This window comes from Rhinolophus ferrumequinum, chromosome 17 (genome assembly GCF_004115265.2).
Source record: "Rhinolophus ferrumequinum isolate MPI-CBG mRhiFer1 chromosome 17, mRhiFer1_v1.p, whole genome shotgun sequence".
NCBI lineage: Eukaryota > Metazoa > Chordata > Mammalia > Chiroptera > Rhinolophidae > Rhinolophus > Rhinolophus ferrumequinum.
This window is the reverse complement of record NC_046300.1, coordinates 13,936,199-13,956,306: the sequence shown is the minus strand read 5'-3', so window position 1 is coordinate 13,956,306 and position 20,108 is coordinate 13,936,199. Positions and strand designations below refer to the sequence as shown.

General features: G+C 48.5%; 1 protein-coding gene across 4 annotated transcripts in view; it reads right to left on the bottom strand.

Annotated features, from left to right (window-relative positions):
- The window catches only part of SCN5A (sodium voltage-gated channel alpha subunit 5), a 79,400-nt gene that overhangs the window by 37,176 nt on the left and 22,116 nt on the right, over positions 1 to 20,108 (bottom strand). For all 4 annotated transcript variants that reach the window (XM_033133105.1, XM_033133104.1, XM_033133102.1 and 1 more), the window contains exons 6-13: positions 19,496 to 19,726; positions 17,901 to 17,964; positions 16,415 to 16,556; positions 15,682 to 15,879; positions 13,991 to 14,170; positions 13,088 to 13,459; positions 7,807 to 7,939; positions 6,651 to 6,889 (exon numbers count right to left, since the gene is read on the bottom strand). In XM_033133105.1, coding sequence (XP_032988996.1) covers positions 6,651 to 6,889; positions 7,807 to 7,939; positions 13,088 to 13,459; positions 13,991 to 14,170; positions 15,682 to 15,879; positions 16,415 to 16,556; positions 17,901 to 17,964; positions 19,496 to 19,726 — 1,559 coding nt within the window. The remainder of the gene's footprint in view (positions 1 to 6,650; positions 6,890 to 7,806; positions 7,940 to 13,087; positions 13,460 to 13,990; positions 14,171 to 15,681; positions 15,880 to 16,414; positions 16,557 to 17,900; positions 17,965 to 19,495; positions 19,727 to 20,108) is intronic.

Below are 20,108 nucleotides of genomic sequence, written 5' to 3'. Positions count from 1 at the left end.
CTCACTCCCTGCAGGTCTCTGCTTAAAAGCCACCTAATGGATGATGCTTCCTGACACATAAACTAGTGGCCCTGCCCACCACATTCCTTATCCCTCTTCCTTGTTTATTTGTCTTTCCCTCAAATACCTCCATCTGACATACTATATGTAGTTGTGTATTTGTTGCGTCTCCTTTGGGCTAGATGGGAAGCTCCACAGCAGGAGGAACCTTTTCTGTCTTACTACACCAAGAACGCTGCCAGCCCACTTTCTCAACAGACAGAGAAACGGTTGGGCCTGTGACCTTCAGCGCCCAGTGTCCTGCAGCGCCCAGCTCCACTTCCCTATCTTTCAGGAGGCTTTCCCTATTCAGCTGGAGCTCTTGCCCAGCTGCCCTGGGCTTCCCCAAAAGGCCCTAGGGTGGGGCCTGGGCTCCCCTTCCTTTCCCCCCAGCCCTCTGGTCTCACCCAGCACCTGCCTGAGTGTGTCAGTGGGGGTGTGTTTCTAAGACCTGTTTGACAGGCTTCCAGGTACGAATACTCATTTTGGGGGAAAGGAGCTCAGGAAAGATCTCCTGCCTCACTTTGCCCAGGTTCACAGCTATTTTGGCAGCAAGGTAGCAGATATTAACTGGCGCTGGAAGTCAGGAGAAAAAGACAGAAGGAGATGGCAGAGGCTCTTTGGGGGAATGCCTTTGGGGAGGTGAGAAGCAAAAGAACCAACAGCATCTCCTGGGAGCTCTTTAGAAATGCAGGAACCCAAAGACCCCAGGCCTGAGGAAGAATGTGCATTTTGACTAGATTTCCAGGCAATTTGAAGTTTGAAAAGTGCTATTTTGGTTCTCAAATTTGATGCACTTTGGAATCACCTAGGGAGCTTTAAAAATACTGATGCCTGGGTCCTACCTGCAGCAATTTGAATTAAGTTGGACGGGAGTGTAGCCCAGGTATTGAAACTTAAAGAAACTTCCTAGGTGATTCTAATGTGCAGCTAAGCTTGAGAACCAGTGCTTTAGAAGTACATGGCTTTTGCTACCAGAACTTCTCCTTCCAAAAGATCACCCCAGGCTTTCTAAGGCCACGTGATCAAAGCTGGATGGTTCCAGACGTGCGGAGAACAGCAGCCAGACCCGGGTTCCAAAGCAGGGTCTGTCACTGTGTGATCCTGGGCCAGTTTCTTCATTTCTCTGAGCCTTGAGTGTTCTCATATGGCAAATGGGGATATTAATAACTCCATGGGCGGTTTCTCAGAGTTAGAGCTAATGGATGTAAAGTGGATGCTCCTACCGGAGGGCAATTATCGTTATCATCGACAGCATTTGTTATGGTTGTGGAGAGTGGCCGAGAGCTCCAGACGCAGGCAGGGGCTGCCTTCAGAAACAAACAACTCTGCGTGACTTACAGGATCCCAGGGACCTGGCAGACAGAGGCTGTGAGCCTGGGGACCCGCTTCCCTGACTCTTGGCAGGTTCACTGAACCAGGGTGCGAATGGTGGCTGCCCAGGAAGTGGGTGAACCCACTTTTTGGGGAACCTTGGTGTAAGTTTTTAATGGGATCATCCTGTCTACATTGTACATTTGCTTTTAAAGCACAGTACTTTGTGACCCTCCTTCCATGCCAACTGAACGTGACCTACATAGACCATCATTTTCTTTTTCTTCCTGTCTTTTTTAACAGTTGCGTGTAGATGTGCAGATGGGCCGTAAATAGTTTAACCGTTGCCCTGTGATGGGCATTGTTTAGTCCCTGTTAAAAACACTGTCATAATACAGATCCTTTTACATACATGTTTTAAAACAATTTGCCCAATTTTTTCTTAGGATGAATCCCTGGAAATGGAATTGCATAGTCAATGGACATTTTTAGAGATGCTGACACATACGAGTATATGACCCTCAGAGATCATTTTTAATTCCATGAGCTGCATGTGAATGTTTTCCTATAACCACACTAATACTGGTCATTCCATTCCCATTAGCCTTTGCAATCGAGCAGGACAAGAGCCATATTTTATTGTTTATTGGATGTTTGTATTTCTTCTTTTGTGATAGCACCTGTTCATGTCTTCTGCTTATTTTTTTCTATTAGGGCATTTACCTTTGTTGTTATTGTTGTTGCTTATAAATATACTTTATATATTTAGGGTATAATCTCTTTGTCTACTGTATGTATTGCAACAATTTTCCTAGTTTGTCATTGTATTTTCTAAAATTACAAAATATTTTAAGCATATAGAAAAGTATAGAATAATATAATGAGTACCTTTGTATCTACCACTGAACTCTGCCAACTATTAATATTTTGCCATAAGTGTTTCAAATCTTGTTTTATGTTTCCATACAAAATAATAGCTATATGCTAGGCACTGTACTACTGCTTTACATCTATTATGTCATTAATCCTCACAATAACCCTGTGAGATATACATTGTTGTTATCCCCATTTTACAGATAGGAAAACTGAGATACTACAGAGAAGTTAGCCCACTGGCCCAAATGATGGAGCCTGACATTGAACCTAAGCACTTCAGCTTCGACCACAAAGTCTTAACCATGTGCCATCACAGGTAAAACTGAAGCCATCTGTACATTTACTCAAAGGTAATCATTATCCTGAGTTTGATGTTTATCGTTCTATGCATGTTTTTATAGTTTCAATGTATATAATTACAATATATAGCGTTTTTGCATTGTTTTAAGCTTTATACAAATGGGTTATTTTTGCATGTTGTTTTGCAAGTTCCTTTTATTCTAAACATCATTGTTTATGAGATTGATCCATGTTGATATATGTGTATGTATTCATTCTAATTATGTACAGTATTGCATTGTATGAACACAATTTATTTATCTATTTTTTAATGGATGGAGAGACATTTATGTTGATTCCAATTTTGTCTATACCTAACAATGCTGCAGAGAACTTTCTTGTATAGGTCTCCTTGTACAGACATGTGAGACTTTCTTAAGAATAAATAATATATATATATATACACACACACACACATATATATATATATATATATATATATATACACATATATATATATGTGCATATATATGAAATTGTTAAGTTATGGGGTATGCACATCTGTGATTTACCTGATATTCTTCAATTGCTCCCTGAAACGGCTGTACCAAATCCACACTCTTATGAAGTGTGAGTTCCCACTGTTTCACTTCCTTGCCAACACATGTAAGTTTATTTTTGATTCTCTTATGGGTGAGAAATAGTAGCTCAATGTTGCTTTAATTTGCATTCCTCTCTGTTTCTTTTAATTTCTTTATAACCATCTGAATTTCCTCTTCTGTGATTTGCCCGTCATTTTCTTTGTTCATGGTTGTACTTACGTTTTTGCCATTCCATTGTCATTATTTTCCTTAATGATATGTAAGCATTTAACACCGATTCTGGATTTCATGTCATGAAATGCTTTTCATAATACCAATTTCCAGTTTGTGGTAGTGATTTCATTTTGTTTATCATATCCTTTGTGGTATAGACATTATAAATTTTAACATAGGTAAATTTATCAATCTTCTCTTTCATGGCATAAAGTCTATATTGTTGAGGAAAGCCTTCCCGACCCCAAGACCATAAATATTTTTTTCCCGTTTTTATTCTAAAAGCTTAAAATTTTTGGTTTATCACATTTAGGTGTTGAATTTAATATCCCACAAGTAATTAATGAGTATGGTGTAGGGTGGGGATCTAAATTTATTTTCTTCCATACAGATAACCATTCTGCCCAACGCTATTTATTGGGTAGTCTATCTTTTCCTACGGACTTATAGTGCCATCTCTGTTATTTATTAAGTCTCCAAATTTGCATTTCCTATTTCTAAGTTCTCAATCTGTAGCAATTTTTTATTTTTGCACCAAAACTATAATATTTGAATAACTATAGCTTTACAATATATCTTAATACAAGGTCTGACGATTAAATTTGCAAAGTTGCCACCATGTGCTTACGCATACACTGGTGGATTTGTTTCGTTTTATATTTTTCTCTTTTCTTTGTGGTCTTAAATCTCTTCTTGGTGACATATTTTTCTAGGAAAATTTTCATTTAGTCTGTTGAAAATTTATTGTCATTAAGTTGTTTATAACGTTTTATACTGTTTTAACTTGTACTGTTTGTGTAGTTATGCCTCCTTTTCCATTTTTAACGCTATTTATTTGTGCCTTCGATTTTTTTCTATTTTAATCTTGCTAAAAAGTTGTCTGTTAGTCTTTTGAAAAAGGTGTCTCAAAAGTTTCCCCCTAATTAAACTTCAAAATTATTTATTAATGTTTACTCTTATCTTCAATTTCCTTTGAGTTTTCACTTATTTTGTTTCTAACTACTTGAATCAAACGATTGGCTATTTAATTTTCAACTTTTCTTTTTTAATGTAGCTACTTTAGGCTATAAGTTTCCCTCTACGTACTGCATTTGGTGGTTCAGACTGACAAGCTTCCTTTTTTATCATTTCTCAGTGTCAGTGTGTGGATGTTTTCTGCTTCACCATTTTACTGAACGAAGGCTCATATTCTTATGGGGCTACTCAGTTCCAACCCCTACTCGCACTGTCCCAAAGACATGTCTTATCTCTACATGTTCACTGAAATCCAAACCTCCAGACTATTCAAATCATCAATTCTTCCCCCACTATCCAGGGCAACTACAGAACCATCTCACATGTTTACTGCTAAGGTTTTAAAGTTCCCTCTGATTTTTGGCACTAGGGCCAAAAGTTCTCATGAACTTTGCATGTCAAAGAATGTTTGCTATATTTTTAATTGTTTCAGAGTCGGAGGCTTTTCAGGTTTTCTTGTCTACGATATTGCTAGGAACAGAAATTTCCCTTGCCTTTTACCTCTGAGTATATGATGTGCTAGAAGTTCCTTAAATCTATCACCCTTCTCCTTTATGGAATTTGTCTTCAGTGACATGCTGAGAAAGGCTTTTCCCCATACCAAGAGCGTTTACTCATGCTTATTTTTGTGGTTTTGTTTCTTTCCATTTAATATTTAAATCATGTAAAATATATGAACTGCAACACAATAAAAACCTTCCATACTAGCAATAAAACTATCCAAATAGAACACGATAGAGTTATAATCCAAATACATGACCTATTACTAAGAATTGAACCACAAGTTTAACACAGCTGCGATTCAATCACTACTTAGTGATCCGGTGAAGCCACCATTGCTTTTCATCACCTTGGACTTGCTGCTCAGAACAACCCAATGGTCACATCCCATTGAAACCGCATTCAACTAAAACCCTACATAACCACCATCTGAAGGCCAACACAAGGGAGGCACAATTGTGCCATGAGGCTCCCACAGACTGAGATATAGCTTTTCCTTCTGTTAGCATAGAAAAGTAGAATTATAGCAAATGGACTCACATTTGTGAAACAATGTGAACAGATCCTCTAGAGAACCCTCTAGAGTCCTGGATATGGAAAGTACTAAGAGAAGACGGTCTTTACTCCACAGTGTGGGAGACCTGCGTGCCTGGAGACATGGAGTGGGGGTGTGGGGGTGGGGGTGTGTGGGAAGGCACCTATGCTGCTAGGAACAAGACAAGGCTGGATCTGTAGTAAGAGAGAGGTTGGACTGAATGAACTCCTCCCTCCACCCAAATTCAGTGATGACCCCAGGAGCTCCTTTCAGAGGCCAGTGGGCTCTTTGCCAGCCTTACCCTAGGATCCCCTCAAGAAGGGCTGACTGCTTATCTGGGCAGAGCCAATTGAACCCTGTTGCTCAGAATCAAGAGACAGTAGCTACATGCCCAACTATGTTACCACTATGTCACCTCTCAGGCCTCAGTTTCCCATCTTTAGAGTGAAGACGTAGGCCTTGATTTGATCTCAAAAGAAAAAAAAAATCAGCATTGGAACCCAGATATTCTGACTTCCAGGGATAGTCTCTTTAATAATCACAATGATAACTACATTTATCATTTATCTTTAGTGCTTACTGTTTATCAAACTCTGAGCCAAGCACACTACGCACATTCTTATTCAGTCGTCATTAGCTTCTTATGAGGTTAACAGTCATACTAATTTTGCATTTATTAAATTCAACAAATATGTATTGTGCCAATTACTGAGACTTAGTAATTTGCTTGAGGTCACATACATAGTTAGTAAGAGCTGAGACAGAATTAAAATCTAGTTCTGCCTGATTTACTCACTGCACCCAGCGATCCATCTATCTATCCATCCATCCATCCATCCATCGCTCTCTCTCTTTCCCTCCTTCTCTCCATCTAACAATCCATCCATTCTTTCCTCCATCCGCCAAACACTGGTGCTCACGGAATGCAAGCTCTATCTAGAAGAGAACGGCCCCTTTTTGCCACACTCCCCTGCTGCATTTACTGTTGCCAAATCTCGTGTCCTCACACATTTCAGGCTCACCCCCACCTCACTTTTGTTTTCTAGCCTCTGGGCATATTCGTTAACCTTTATCCCCAAACCTTTCACTCCCAACTACATCTCTTAGCTCCTTAAAAGCTGATCCTTCCTTCAGATATCTTCCACAATGACTCCCCCATCAGAAGACCCGTCTGTGTTTTGGCTCCCTCCTCCCTGTCTCATGAGGGCTATGACAGGTGGCCGAGAACCTTTCATACCAGGACGCCCATTTTGGAGTCAGCTGCTGGTGGTGCTTACCAGATTCCCGACCTGCAGCATGTCCTCAAATTCAGTTGTCATGTTGTAGTGCTCCAGTGCCATGAAGAGCGTGTTAAGCACGATGCACATGGTGATGGTGAGGTCGGCAAAGGGGTCCATGACCATGAACTTCACTTTCTGCTTAATGGACATCCACAGTGGGGAGCACTCCCAGATCAGGTAGCGCTGGGCGAAGTGGTTCCAGCATGGCGGACACTTGCGGTGAGATTCCTCCAACTCTGGGGGGACAGCCAGTGAGATGGTTTGTTTTTGTTGACTGACTCATATATAATCCACGGTAGTCAAGAAAAGATGTATGACTTACTTGGGGAGCTGACAGGGCTGATACATGACAGGGGGCTAGAGAAAGGGGCAGGGAAGGCTAAGGGGAGGGGTAGCCTGTGTCCTGACTCCTTACCCTGGAAATATGAAAGAAGAGAGCACAGGGACAGGAGGCCAGGATGGATGTGGGGACAGCTGGGACAGCACAGAGTAGGACATATGTAGGCTCTCTTGAGACAACAGTCCTACACAGATATGGGGACACTATTGGGAGGACAAAATGAAAAGGAGGAGACAATACCTGAGATAGGCAGGTTCAGATGTCAGGACACCCAGAACAGAACAGGAAGGAATAGATGTGGATATCTGGGACACATTAGAACAGATAGGGGGTGGCCTAGGAGAGGCCAGAAAAAATGTGGATACATACGGGACAGGCGGCACCAAGAAGCGGGGGTGCCAAGTTCAGAATGGAACAGAGGTGGGGTTGCCTAGGGTGGGAGTGGCTGAGGCAGATGCAGGATGCCTGGGATAGCCTGTGGAAGATCTGGGAATGGCTGCAGAGAGGCTAAAACAGGCATGTTTAGGATAGGAAGGTCCCAGGCAAACACGGAGATGCTTGGGAGAGGATAGCATGGGACTGGCAGGACCCTGGGATAGCCGGGACAGGTGCGGGAATGTTTGGAAGAAATACAGCCATGACTCCTAAGAATGCCCAGGAAAGAACAAGCTGAAACAAATGAAAAGACACCGAGGGCAGGGGACACAGACTGAAAAGTTTGGGACAGCTGTGGGGGTGTTCAAGGCAGGCCAGGCAGCTGGGGGATGCCGGGCTCAGGTGGGGAGCGTTTGGATGACACTGGGGGGTGCTGACCTTCCAGTGCGCTGGTGAGGACGCTGACTGCGCTGAGGGCCCGCTGCCGCTCTCTTGGCCCCTCGAAGCCATCCACACACAGAGCCTGGGGCATCAGCATCTGCGGCCGGCCTGCCTCCTCCGACGGCGTGGTCTGCGTGCAATCAGGAGATACGTGTCAGCCAGGGACGGGGGGGCCTGCTGGACCTGGGGCAGCTCCTGGACCGGGGACAGCTGGCCCAGACTCAGGTTAGGAGCTCCCAGGGAGACAGGTTAGGGGGCTTGATGGAACACAGGCACTGGGCTTCTTTGTACCCAACTCCCTCCTGGTTAACAACCCCCCCACCCTTCCTGTCAATCATCTCCTGCATTCTCTTTCTTCTTCACCATCTCTCATCAGTGGTGATACCTGAGTGTGGATAGGAAACTACAAGTACCAAGTTCTATTAACCAGATGCTGTCATACATGTTAACCCATGTAAAAATGATCTGGGAATCTGAACTGACCACAATCTCCCTAGAATAAAGAGCATAAAGAAGCTGGAAAAAAAATCTACCATGCTCTAAGACGACATGAATAGAAGCATAAAGCACAACGCTTCGACATAGCTGGTGGGAAACTTTGTGGGGGCAGTTTGGCTCTATCTACCAAGAAAATTTTAAATTGGCTTTGTAATTCCTCATCTAGTAATCTAACTTCATAAATAATTATACATGTGCACCAAAAATATACATGCAACGATGTTCATTGAAGCATTGTTCTTAATACCATAAAAACAAAACAACCAATCAATAGGAAGAATTTTAAAATCAATTATGGGTACAGTCCGACTCTGGACTCTGATACAGACAATTAAGAGAACAAAGAAGTTCCGTGTGTGTGTTCCCTTGGGAGCACATCTAAGACAAACAGTTTGACGAAAAAACAAACAAACAAACAAAAAACAAAACAAGAAAAAGACCTGGAAGATATACACTGAGCAGTTAAAGTGGGTATATCTGGGGGATGGGACTGTGGGGGGAGGGGAAGGAGACGGAGAGGTTCTCTTTCACTTCACGTACTTCTGCACCATTGGATCTGTTTTCATCGTGCTTGTGTGATTTTTCTAAGTAAAACAACCAGGCATGCATATGGAGACGTGGCGTGTCCTGATGAAGGGAGGGGGCAGCAAGCATTACTCAGAGCCTCCCACAGAAGCAACAAGGGGGGCCCACAAAGGCTTCACATCAGCTCAGCCCTGCATGACCACAGTCCAGGAGTCTGTGCTGGGGCTGCTAAAGACACTGGGCTCTTCAGAGTACAAGAGTGAGGTTTTATAATCTCTATAAGTCACAGATGGGCCTAGGCTACCCAGGGTGGCACAGCCAGGGCCTGGAGTGCAAGTTCATGCCAACCTTTGCAATTGTTGGGACTACCCTGAAATGTTGCCTAGGGAGGTAGTGAGCTCCCAGTCATTGGAAGTAGTCAAGCAAAGGCAACTGCGATGGCTGAGGTGGCTAGTGTAACAGTAGTACCCTAGGTCCAATGCAATCACAATCACAAATCTGGCCAGCTTAACTCACCAGCATGTCTTAAATTCTCTTCCTTTACTACAGTGTTTCCCCGAAAATAAGCCCTAGCATGACTTTTCAGGACGCTCGTAATATAAAATAAGCCCTAATGCATCTTTTGGAGCAAAAATTAATATGAGACCTGGTCTTATTTTCGGGGAAATACGTAGGGCTTATTTTATATTACAAGCATCCTGAAAAATCATGCTAGGGCTTATTTTCCAGTTAGGTCTTATTTTCGGGGAAACACGGTATCTGTGATAGTTTGAGTTGCCATTTAGCAAATATATATTCCTGCCTTCCGCTGTGGGTGAATAAACTTCCCTGTCCTACTGATGACACACTTGCTTTGGCCAATGGAATGTTAGTGGGCATGTTGTGACCAGAAGCCTTAAACCACTGTGCTGTTTGCCTTGCTCTTGTGCTCCACTAATCCTCTATGAAAAGAGCTTCCCCGGATAGCTACCACCCTTTCAGCCTGGGCCTCAGCACAGAGACTAGAGGAGCTATCCTAAGCCTCACCCACAGTGTGGAGCCAAGCCAATGTGAAGTCTGAAGCAGAGCTGCCCAGCCAAGCCCAACCTAGACCAGCCAAATCACGGTCGGCCTGCAGAGAAGTGAGCATGAGAAGAAAGCCTTATTGTCAGCTATTGACTTTGGGGGGTAGTTTGTTACACAGCATTATTGTGGCAATAGCTGACTGATACACCATCCTAGTGCAAGCTATCATCATCTCTTTCCTAAAACCACCACAACAGCCTCCTCACTGGCCTCATCTTCTCTTCCCTCCATTCTCCACATAGCAGAAAGGAAGTCCCTTAAAAATCAGATCATCATACTCCTCTGATCAACAACAGCTCCTTCCAGCCCACTGCTCATCTTATTCAGAGTAAATCCAAATATTCCTATCCTCTGCAAGGCTCTGCATAGTCCAAATCCTAACTCTTCCAACTCATTTGACATCTATCCATTTCTGCTGGTTCCACCACACCTGGCCCTGCCCAGCCCTCTCATGCCTTGAACACATCAAGCCTGTTTCTCCTCAGAGCCTTTGTACTTGCTGTCCCCTCTGCCTAAAACACCATTCTTCCACGTCTTCGTGGCTGGCTCCCTAAAATCATTTGCCTGTCAATTTTAATGTCACCTCGGCAGGAAGAACTTCCCAGGGTATTCTTATGCCTCTATCCCCAACCCTCCCCCTAGCAATTTTCCATCACCTGACCCTATGACTACCTGGCAATACTGATCAGTTTAATATCTGTCTTCCTGACTACAATATAAACTCCACAAGAGCAGAACTATTGTCTGTTTTGTGCATTGCTATAACCCTGGAACCTCAAACACTGCCTGGCACCCAACACAGCAGTCTAGCACTGAATAAATATTGGTTGGATAAATATTAGGGAATCATGAGGCTTGGGGTAGAAGTAGCTTCTAGCTACTTGCTGCCTCTAACTTGCTGGAAGGCTGGGGGGAAGGAGGATGAAAGTCTACAGTGTTGAGGGAGAATAATGGCTGTTTAGTGCACCTTCTGGGGCCACAAGTGGCCTTTCAGGGACAGGCAGTGTCACGCAGACAGCAGAAAAAGTAAATCTCCACCGTCTACCCTCCAACATGGTAAGTTCAACGTGAGCTGCCTGTTGAGCTGGCCCTTCTTCGCCACCCTCCTATGTTGACTGAGCACCCACTATGTGCCTGACACTGTGCTTTGCTTTCAGACTGGAACTGGACAGAAATGTCTCGCTGGGAACTCAGTAGAAGCCAAGAAGGCGTTCCCAGGAGCCCAGAGCCTGCTAATCTCTTTAACTTTTCAATGTCTCCATCTTGGTCCACTAATTCCTTTAACTTTCCTTGCAAATGACCCCTTTGGCTTGCTAATCCCTTTAAGGTTACAAATGGGCCCCACAGAAGTGAGAATGGGTGAAGTCAGAATTCTCCGTAATGAAGTGTTTGAACTTGGATTCCTCCTGACATGTGCACTACAATGAGATGATTTTCTTCCTAATGAGATTAGGAAATTCTATTAGCTTCCAGGCTGCTGACCTGATTCTACAAGGCTGGGGCTCTAGGGCGAGACCCTCAGGGGGGTCTGCAGCCGCTGGTTTGGTGTTCCTGGGAAGCCAGACAGCCCCCCTTCCAGATGATGGCCAGGGGCCTCCCCAGACCCACCCAGAAGCTGTGGTCCGCCCCCAATGGGTTCCCAGGACCCTCTCCTTGACTTCCTGCTCCAGAGGAGCAGGAGGGCCCCAGGCACTCTGCAATGTGCCCCAGGAGTCTTTCCTCCTTCCTGTTCAATAATTAGAATAGCAGATAATAATAATAATGACTTGAAAATGAGGCAAGTACTGGTCTAAGCATCGGGCAGATTTAACTCTTTTAATCCTTGCCACAATCTGCTGATGTGGACGTTTAACTTTATTTTTGTTTTACAGATGAGGAAATTGAGGCATAGAGAGACGAATTAACCTGTGCAGAGTCTCACAGCTGGAGCAAGTGTCTGAGCTGGAGCAAAACAGGTCATTTGGCCACCGCGAGCTGTCTCTGCAGCGCCACCTCCATCTTCCCGATCAAGTCTCCCTGTTCTGTGCTAGCTTCTTCAGAAAGTCTGCCCTCATCCATCTCCCTGAAGGCACTGGGGTCTGAACCCCATATTTACCCTTTTTCTAGGTGGGCTGCTGTGGGTACTGTGTTGGGGGGCAGGCAGGGGACAGCAAGGATACTGCATAGCTGATTGGGCAGTCACCAGTCTGTCAAGGGACCAGCTGAGTGAGTGATCAAAATTCTAATTGGTCTTTCGTGATCTGGCCTGTCCCTCCCTGTTACCTTTCTGACAATAACTCCAACTCCTCTCCCCTTTGCTCCCTGGGTTCCAGGCACACTGACCTCATGGCATTTCCTCCAATACACTAGACTCATTTCTACCTCAGGGCCTTTGCACTTGCTGCTCTCGAGGCCTGGAACATGCTTCCCCCAGATGATGTAATGACAGTACGTTGTTATGACATTATCACAACATCAACATACTCATGTATGTCCTGATTGCTGCACCCATATTAGCCCATTCATTCTCTCAACAATCCTGAGTTGGAGATTTTTAATCCATTTTACAGATGAGAGACACACAGAGAAATAAAGTCACCTGCCCACGGCCATTCAGCTGGTAAGCTATGAGCCGGGATTCAAACCCAGTTTATCTCCAGAATCTAGGTGCTAGCCACCCTTCTCTACCACCCCTCAGAGTTTTAGAAAGCAGCCTGGCTCCCGTCCTTACCTCCTTCAGATCTTTGTTAAAAATGCCTCCTAATGAGGCAGGGTTCCTCCTCCCTCTTTCCTGCTTTTGTCCTCCCACAGGGCTTATTACTTGAGCTAATACTGCGTTATCAGTTTTAAAGTACTGAAATAATTCACACTTGGTGAATGATTGTTGCCCAGAACCTGGTAAGTATCTCTTTGTCACTCCAGCCCTTCTCCCAGGAGCCCCTGGATTGCCCAGGATCCAGCAGCTCTATAGGACTAACCCCTGGCACAGACAGGTTCTCCAGGATACTGGTGCTGTGCCACTGTGGCGTCCCAAAGCCTGGGCCTTACCAATTGCTAACTACTTAACTACAATACCTGTTTATTACCACAACACACTCCCAGAATCCAGCACACTAGGTACTCAGTAAGTACTTGGTATTTTTGGACGCGGCACTGGTGACAAATTGGGAGACCATATCTGCCCTGGTGCTGCATTATGGGGCTGGCTCACCGTGTCTGGGGGGCGCTCCAGCATCATAGGGCGGAGGAGGTGGCTCCCTGGGGAGGGAGCCTCAGGGTCACCTGCCCCCAGCAAGGAGACCACCCCGTTGCAGTCCACGGTACTGTTCCTTTTGCCATTGAGGGCATGGCCGGGAGCCGAGGTCCCAGGGCTGAGCTGTGCCTGGGCACTAGGCCGGCGCAGGGGCCAGGGCACCAGCAGTGATGTGCGGTGGCTCTCGCTGTCCCCTGCCGTGCTGTTTTCATCATCTGCAAAATCTGTCTCAGAACCCAGGTCTCGCCGGCGAAAGGTGAAAATGCTCCCGCGGCTGGAGCGTGGCTTCATGGAGTTCCTGCTGAGGCCGTGGGTGATGCTGAGACGATTCTGGGGGCACGGAGAGAGAAGACATGACCAAGGCAGCTTTTCAAGTGCTCCTAGCCTATCTCTGTGGCATCAGCCCCAGCTCAGCTTCTTGGAGCTTTGAGGACTTTTGCTGGCCACACGGAACTAGGAGTTCAGGGAACAGGTGTAGGGTTTGAGCAATCCTGGGATCTCTGCTCAGCTGGAGCTTGTTTCTTGGTGCTTTGAGACTGAAGTTCACCTGGGCCTATCTGAGACTGAAGGTAGGGCTAAGGCTTGGCAAAGGAAGAGGAGGCAGGAAGGCTCCCGCTGTGCAGATGAGCTCGGCGTGAGCAGGACCTACCTGGGACAGTCATTCATGCCCCTCGCTCACTGGGCATGGTGTTGGTCTCCTACCAACCCACACCCCAAGAATGGTCACGGGAAACAAGAAGGGCTGCAAGGGGGCTCAAGGATGGCTCAACCATGGGGGCTGTGACAGCACCGGGGCCTAGCCTGATGGGCTTCGGATGCCAAATCCACGCTGAAAGGGCCAGAGCCACGGCCGGGGATTACCATTGCTCTGGGACCATCCTCCGAGTCGGACTTGGGGAACCTGTCATCCCCACACTCCTCCGTCCCTGAAGACACTCGTTTTCTCCTCTTGCTCCTTCTCTCATAGGGGATTACTGGGGCCAAAGGGGACATCTCCAAGGAGCTGCGGGACACGGTGTCCAAACCCCTGATGGCAAGGGCCTGGAAAAGGGTGGAAGAAGGGAAGTTTTGGTCATTGAGACTTTGTGCAGCCTCAGGCTAAGACAGGACAGGCAACTGTCAGTGTCTCGGTTTATCCCATCAGTAAGTGGACTTCCACACCTACCCTTAGGATTTCCTTAGAGTTCTCATGAAACTTTTTTCGCTTTCCTGTTCCCAAATCCCGAGATATAAAGTGTTTTCTGTTCTCCACGATGAATCGTTTCCACAAAGTGACGGCCGATACGACCAATCACCTGGGCTCAAGGAGCCAATTTTCCCGATTTGCCGACCAACTTTTCTCGGGATTCGGGAATGGAAAAGCGGAAGAAATTCCCGAGAACAGGCAGGAATTCCCGCCTGGAAACCCTAGGATAAATAGGAAAAATGTCTAAGAGATACACTGTGAGTAGTACGTTTATTTCCCATTGTGGGTATTACTGGGTTCAAGGAGCCGATTTTCCCGATTTCCCGACCAAGTTTTCTTGGGATTCAGGAACAGGAAAGTGAAAAAAATTCACAAGAATGGGCGGGAATTCCCACCTGGAAACCTTACCTACCCCCAAACAAGGGCATCAGGGAGAGATGAGCTCAGACAGACCCCGGATGTTCTGAGAAAGATCAAAGTCCAGGGAGGATGAGAGTAGCTGCTGATGTGGGCAGCTCTTGGAAGAGGGGAGTATGGGGGACAGGTGGGAGAGGTTGTCATGAGCAGAGGAAGTGACAGAACTAGAGGTCAGAGGATCTTCTAGAAGGTTTGGCTGGCCAAAATGGGCGCTGTGGGAGGTGGCGTGAGGCAGTGAGAAGAAAGCAGATGTCCACAGCCTGGCTTCCAACAGGCTTGCTCTATAGATCGCCTCCAGAACCCACTGTGTGTGGAACTGTGGGTAGCCAGGGCAGCACTGCCACTGCTTATTTTCTGAGCTGACTCAGGCCTCTGACCTTGGAGCTTCCTTATTGCCCCACCAGAAGGCATCCCTGACCAGGATAACTATGTCCATGGACACATGGACCTCTTTTATCCAGCATGCACTACATTCACAGGAACCATCTTACCCAGTAGGCACCATATTTACCCAGCAGGCATCACATTTATCTACCATGCACCTCATTAGTAGACAGTCTTTATCCAGCAGGAACCAAATTTTCACCAGCAGACATCAGCTTTACCCAGCTGGCACCACACCTCCAGGCACCAGCTTTACCCAGCAGGCACCACACCTCCAGGCACCAGCTTTACCCAGCTGGCACCACACCTCCAGGCACCAGCTTTATCGAGCAGGCACCACACCTCCAGGCACCAGCTTTACCCAGCAGGCACCACACCTCCAAGCACCAGCTTTACCCAGCAGGCACCACATCTCCAGGCACCAGCTTTACCCAGCAGGCACCACACCTCCAGGCACCAGCTTTACCCAGCTGGCACCACACCTCCAGGCACCAGCTTTACCCAGCTGGCACCCACTCAGTTGAGGGCTTGGTCTGGAGGCTCCCTGGCTGTACCACTCACCCACCTCATGCTCTTTCTTGAGCATCTCCATGGCCTCTTGGAATCGCTTTTCCTTTTCCTCGGTCTCAGCGATGGTGGCTTGGTTCTGCTCCTCGTAGGCCATGGCGACCACAGCCAGGATCAGGTTCACCAGGTAGAAGGAACCCAGGAAGATGACAAGCATGAAGAAGATCATGTAGATCTTCCCTGCGGACCTCAGGGTCTGGAGGAGCAAGGGACAGATGTCATCCCCACTGAGGCCCCATCTCGGTCATGGTCATGGTATTTCCAAGCTGCCCAGTATGGCTGTGCCAGGGGTTCAAATGACCACAGCCTGGGGAAGGGGTAGAGAATGTCCCATCTCTAAAAAGAAGTGTCATAACCTACACAGAATGACCTACATACAGGGGGTGGTGTGCCACCCACAGACGGAGGCAGAGTGTCGCAGTCCACAGAGGAAATGTACCTATAGAGGGGACTATTCCACCACATAGGGTGGAGCAGTGTCCCACTCACAGAGCACAGAGCATCCTATATGAAAGGATGGGTACTTGGTCATCAGCAAAAAGGAAGTGTCTTTACTTGCTGAGCCCCCATCTCTCAGGTGCAAGGGTCCCTGGCCCCTGTCCTCTGCCCTTCCCGAGCTCTTGCCAGTGAAAAAGCTGCTGGGGCCACTTCTGGCTAGCAGAGCCTGGGCCCTGGTGTGGGGTCCTGAGCCTGGTGCTGGTGTCCCTCTGCTGGCCCGCGCACCCACGCACCTGCTGGTAGAGGCGCTCCCAGCAGTCCTGCGTCATCAGGCGGAAGAGCGCAAGGAAAGCCCAGGCGAAGGAGTCAAAGCTGGTGTAGCCATGGTCAGGGTTCTCGCCTGCCTTTAGGCACCGGTACCCCTCAGGACACGACCTGTAGCCAGACATGCAGACTCTGTCTCATGCTGTAAGGGGGCCTCTGCCCCAAAGACCCCTGACTTGTCTCCCTGGGCAGCCAGCGTATGCCCCATTGCTTCATGAACTTAGTGCCACACTGCTGGGTCCTATTTCAATGATTTTTTATGTTGCGCCTCTACCCTGGGACACCTCCTCCCTCTTTTCTCTACCCACCTGTATTCTGTTAAGCTTAAAAACCAGCCACCTTCTGCCCACAAGACATACCATTCCAGCTGCTGAGTTGCCTCTCCCCTCGCAGCCTGGCTCACATCGCTTCCTCTGCTTGCCCACCCCACGGAGAGCGAGCATAACGCAGGCACACAGGGGAGCAGTGAGGCTTGGCTCAGCTGAACAGGATGGAGCCCAGGGCAAAGGCTGGGCCGTGGAACCAAGGGGTAACTCTAGGGTGGACGGCTGGGGCCTGGCCACATCTGGAGAACGGGCCCATTTGCATGACCATGCACACAGATGCAGTGAGGCAGACCCACAGTTCACCATGCTGGAGGAGACAGCCTCTCTCCCAGAGAGGGAGCACTGGGCTGGATTCATGCCTGCTTGCTGTGCATGAGAGAGAAGGGGCAAGGGGGACTCAGCAAGTGGGAGGGTGTGGCCACGGGGCCTTGCTAATGTCCTAAGACCCTCCAGACAATCTCTTTAGTGATGGGAAGGGCTCTGGAACTTCATATTCAGAGATGTGGCACCACAGCCCCACAGAGCACCTTCCCCACCAGGTGAGCCTATATGCCCCCTCCCCCTAACAACCTATATACAGCACAGTCACACTGGCCCAGACTCCAGTGCACACAGTGTCCTGGAAGCTGCCATGGCTACGGGGCTCTCTGGGTACCACTCAGGCTGCAGGTCCGGGGCCTGTATGCCGTGCAGGAGAGTCTAGGCTGCTGGCGGAGGCTATACTCACTCCTGCCCCATGGACAGATCAGCAGAGGGAGTGAAGACTGAGTGAAAAGGAGCAGCCCTGGAGGGCTTCTGGAAAGGAATGGAGCTAGGGTTGAGCTAGTGGGGGGCCCCTGCAGGGCCTCCTGGGCTGTCCCCCAGTCCTGCGCCATCTTCTGGACTCTGTTCACCTTCTCTGCAGAGCTGTACCCTCATCCCATTCTTTAATTTTACCCCCTTCGCAGCTGTCTCCCTTGTGGTGAGGGTGGGGTAGAGAAGCTGCCAGGGGCCTGGCGGGGGAGGAGGCAGGGGGACGTCTCGCTGTCCCTGGGGTCAAGGGCAAAACCTGAAAGCACAATCAGTTGAGAAAGCACCAGGAGACTCTCTGGGATGGGCGAGGTGGTCCTGGGGGGTGGGTGCTACATACCCAGCGTCAGAGCTGTTCCCACACAGTAACACATCGGAGGTGCCATTCTTAAGCAGGTAATTTTCTGGAAGAGAAACATTCGGCGGTGAGGGGCATGTGTGGCCCAGGCTCCTGGGTTCCTGCCTTGCACCCAGGGCTTTGGAGGGTAGAGACACCACTGGTGGTCTTCCCACCTCCTCTCTGCCCGTCCTGTCCCCACCCTCTGTCCAGGTCTGAGGCAACTCCAGTTGCTTCCCTGGCCTTCCTCCTGCTACTCCTCAGATGTTTAGCTGCCAGTGTCCCCAACACTCTCACATGACTCCGGAAGCTCCCACAGGGAACTTGTGTACCCAGCACCAAGCCACTCAGGGGGGTCAACCAGGGCCAAGAGAGGCCCTGAACTAGGAGGCAGGGGTCACTGACAGAGTTCCAGTTTGGCTACTGAGTCACTGTGTGGCGTTAGGCTACTGCCCGGCTCTGTTTGGACACAGTTCCTTATGCATAAGGTGGTAGAAATAATGGCTGCCAGTCACCGTGGCCATAGTGTTGTCTGTTCAGACAGGGCTGGGGCCAGAACAGGTGAGTCACACCTGTCAGTCCCCATCACTCACCACTACCTGCCTTAGTCTTAGGCAGCAGTTCTCAAAGTGTGGGCCCTGGACCCGCAGCATCAAGCATCAACTGAGAACTGGACAGAAAGGTCCTGAGGGCCAACCTACTGACTCAGAAACTCTGGGGGATGGGCCCAGCAGTCTGTGTCTTCCGAAGGCCTCCTGGGGACTCTGGTGCACACTGGTTTTGGAACCAATGCTATGTGGCCACAGCCGAACCATAAGCAAATTTCCTCATTGAGATTCTATGTTTCTTTTTCCAAAGTGGATTGCTGGTGCGTGTAAGAGGCCCTAACTTCAGAATGGCCCTCAGGGTCCTTGTGTCCTGGAATCTGGCCTTGTACCAGTGTCTCCCTTTGGTCCAGACTGATGGCACTACCCAACAGAGGTGTTGGCCTTCTGCCTGGACAATGGAAGTGTAAACCTTGGGACAGTGAAACAAGAGTCGCTCGCATGACTTTGTGCAATCACTGAGCTTGTCCCGTCCTTGCGGGGCTCTGGGGAGCACGTGTACAGAATTAACATTTTTGCAAGGAACCCAGAAATCAACTGAAAAATCACACGGGGCCTCCACTCTGAAGCCTCACTCTTTGTCCCCAGCTCTCTGTCCCACCCTTCCTTAAGCTAACTCTTCTCTCTCTGCAGGGAAGATGGTCTTCTCACCACTGGTGACACTCTAGGGTTAGTCCCCCTACCAAATGTCGCAGCTGCTGTCCCCTGTCTGGCTCTCCATTGAACCCCAAACTTCCTGTTCAAGCATCATCTCCTCACCTAGCCTGACAACTCACGAGGGCAGGCCCTAAATCTTGTCCCCTTCTGTCCTCTCTTGGAGCCCAAAGGGCAGGGGCTGGGGCCCCGGACCACACAGCTGGTTCTCCGGGGGATCAAGCAGGGCTTGAATGGCCCTGGAGGAAGGCCTGCCCTCTGGTGAGACCCATGTGGGAGGTGCCGGGGGCCCTGGACACTTCACAAAGCCCTGCCCGGGGCCGCAGGGCGAGTCCGCACCTGAATTGTTGAGGAAGAGGTCCAGTGACTCCCAGACCTGGCCATCGGCCTCCACAGAGCCGTTGGTGCCGTTGAGCTCCGTGAAGTTCCGCACACACTTGTGCCTCAGGTTGCCCATGAAGAGCTGCAGGCCAATGAGGGCGAAAACGCTGAGGCAGAAGACGGTGAGGACCATCACGTCGGCCAGCTTCTTCACGGACTGGATCAGGGCCCCCACAATGGTCTTCAGGCCTGGGGACGGCAGGAATAAGCATGGGGTCACCGAAAGGCACCGTGCTCCCTGCTCCCCTGGGTGGGGGCAGGCCTGAGGGGGTGCTGGGCCAGGCGGGCAGCCATGAGGTGGGGGCAGAGGGAAGGAGGCCTCTCTTGGGCTTTTCAGACCAAAGTCCCCTCTCCTCTGCTGATATCCTAGGGCAGGAGTCCAGTCTGGTCGTGCATTTTCAGAGGGTCCAGTCCTCTTTGCTCTCCACTAGCTAACTATATGACACAGGTGTGGAAAATGCCCTCGAAGACTGTCCCCCTCTGGTTTTGTCCCCAAGGTATGCCAGGCCTGCCCCTTGAAATGTAGCCTACGGAAAGGAGACTGAGGTTAGGCCCATTCCAGGATGATGGA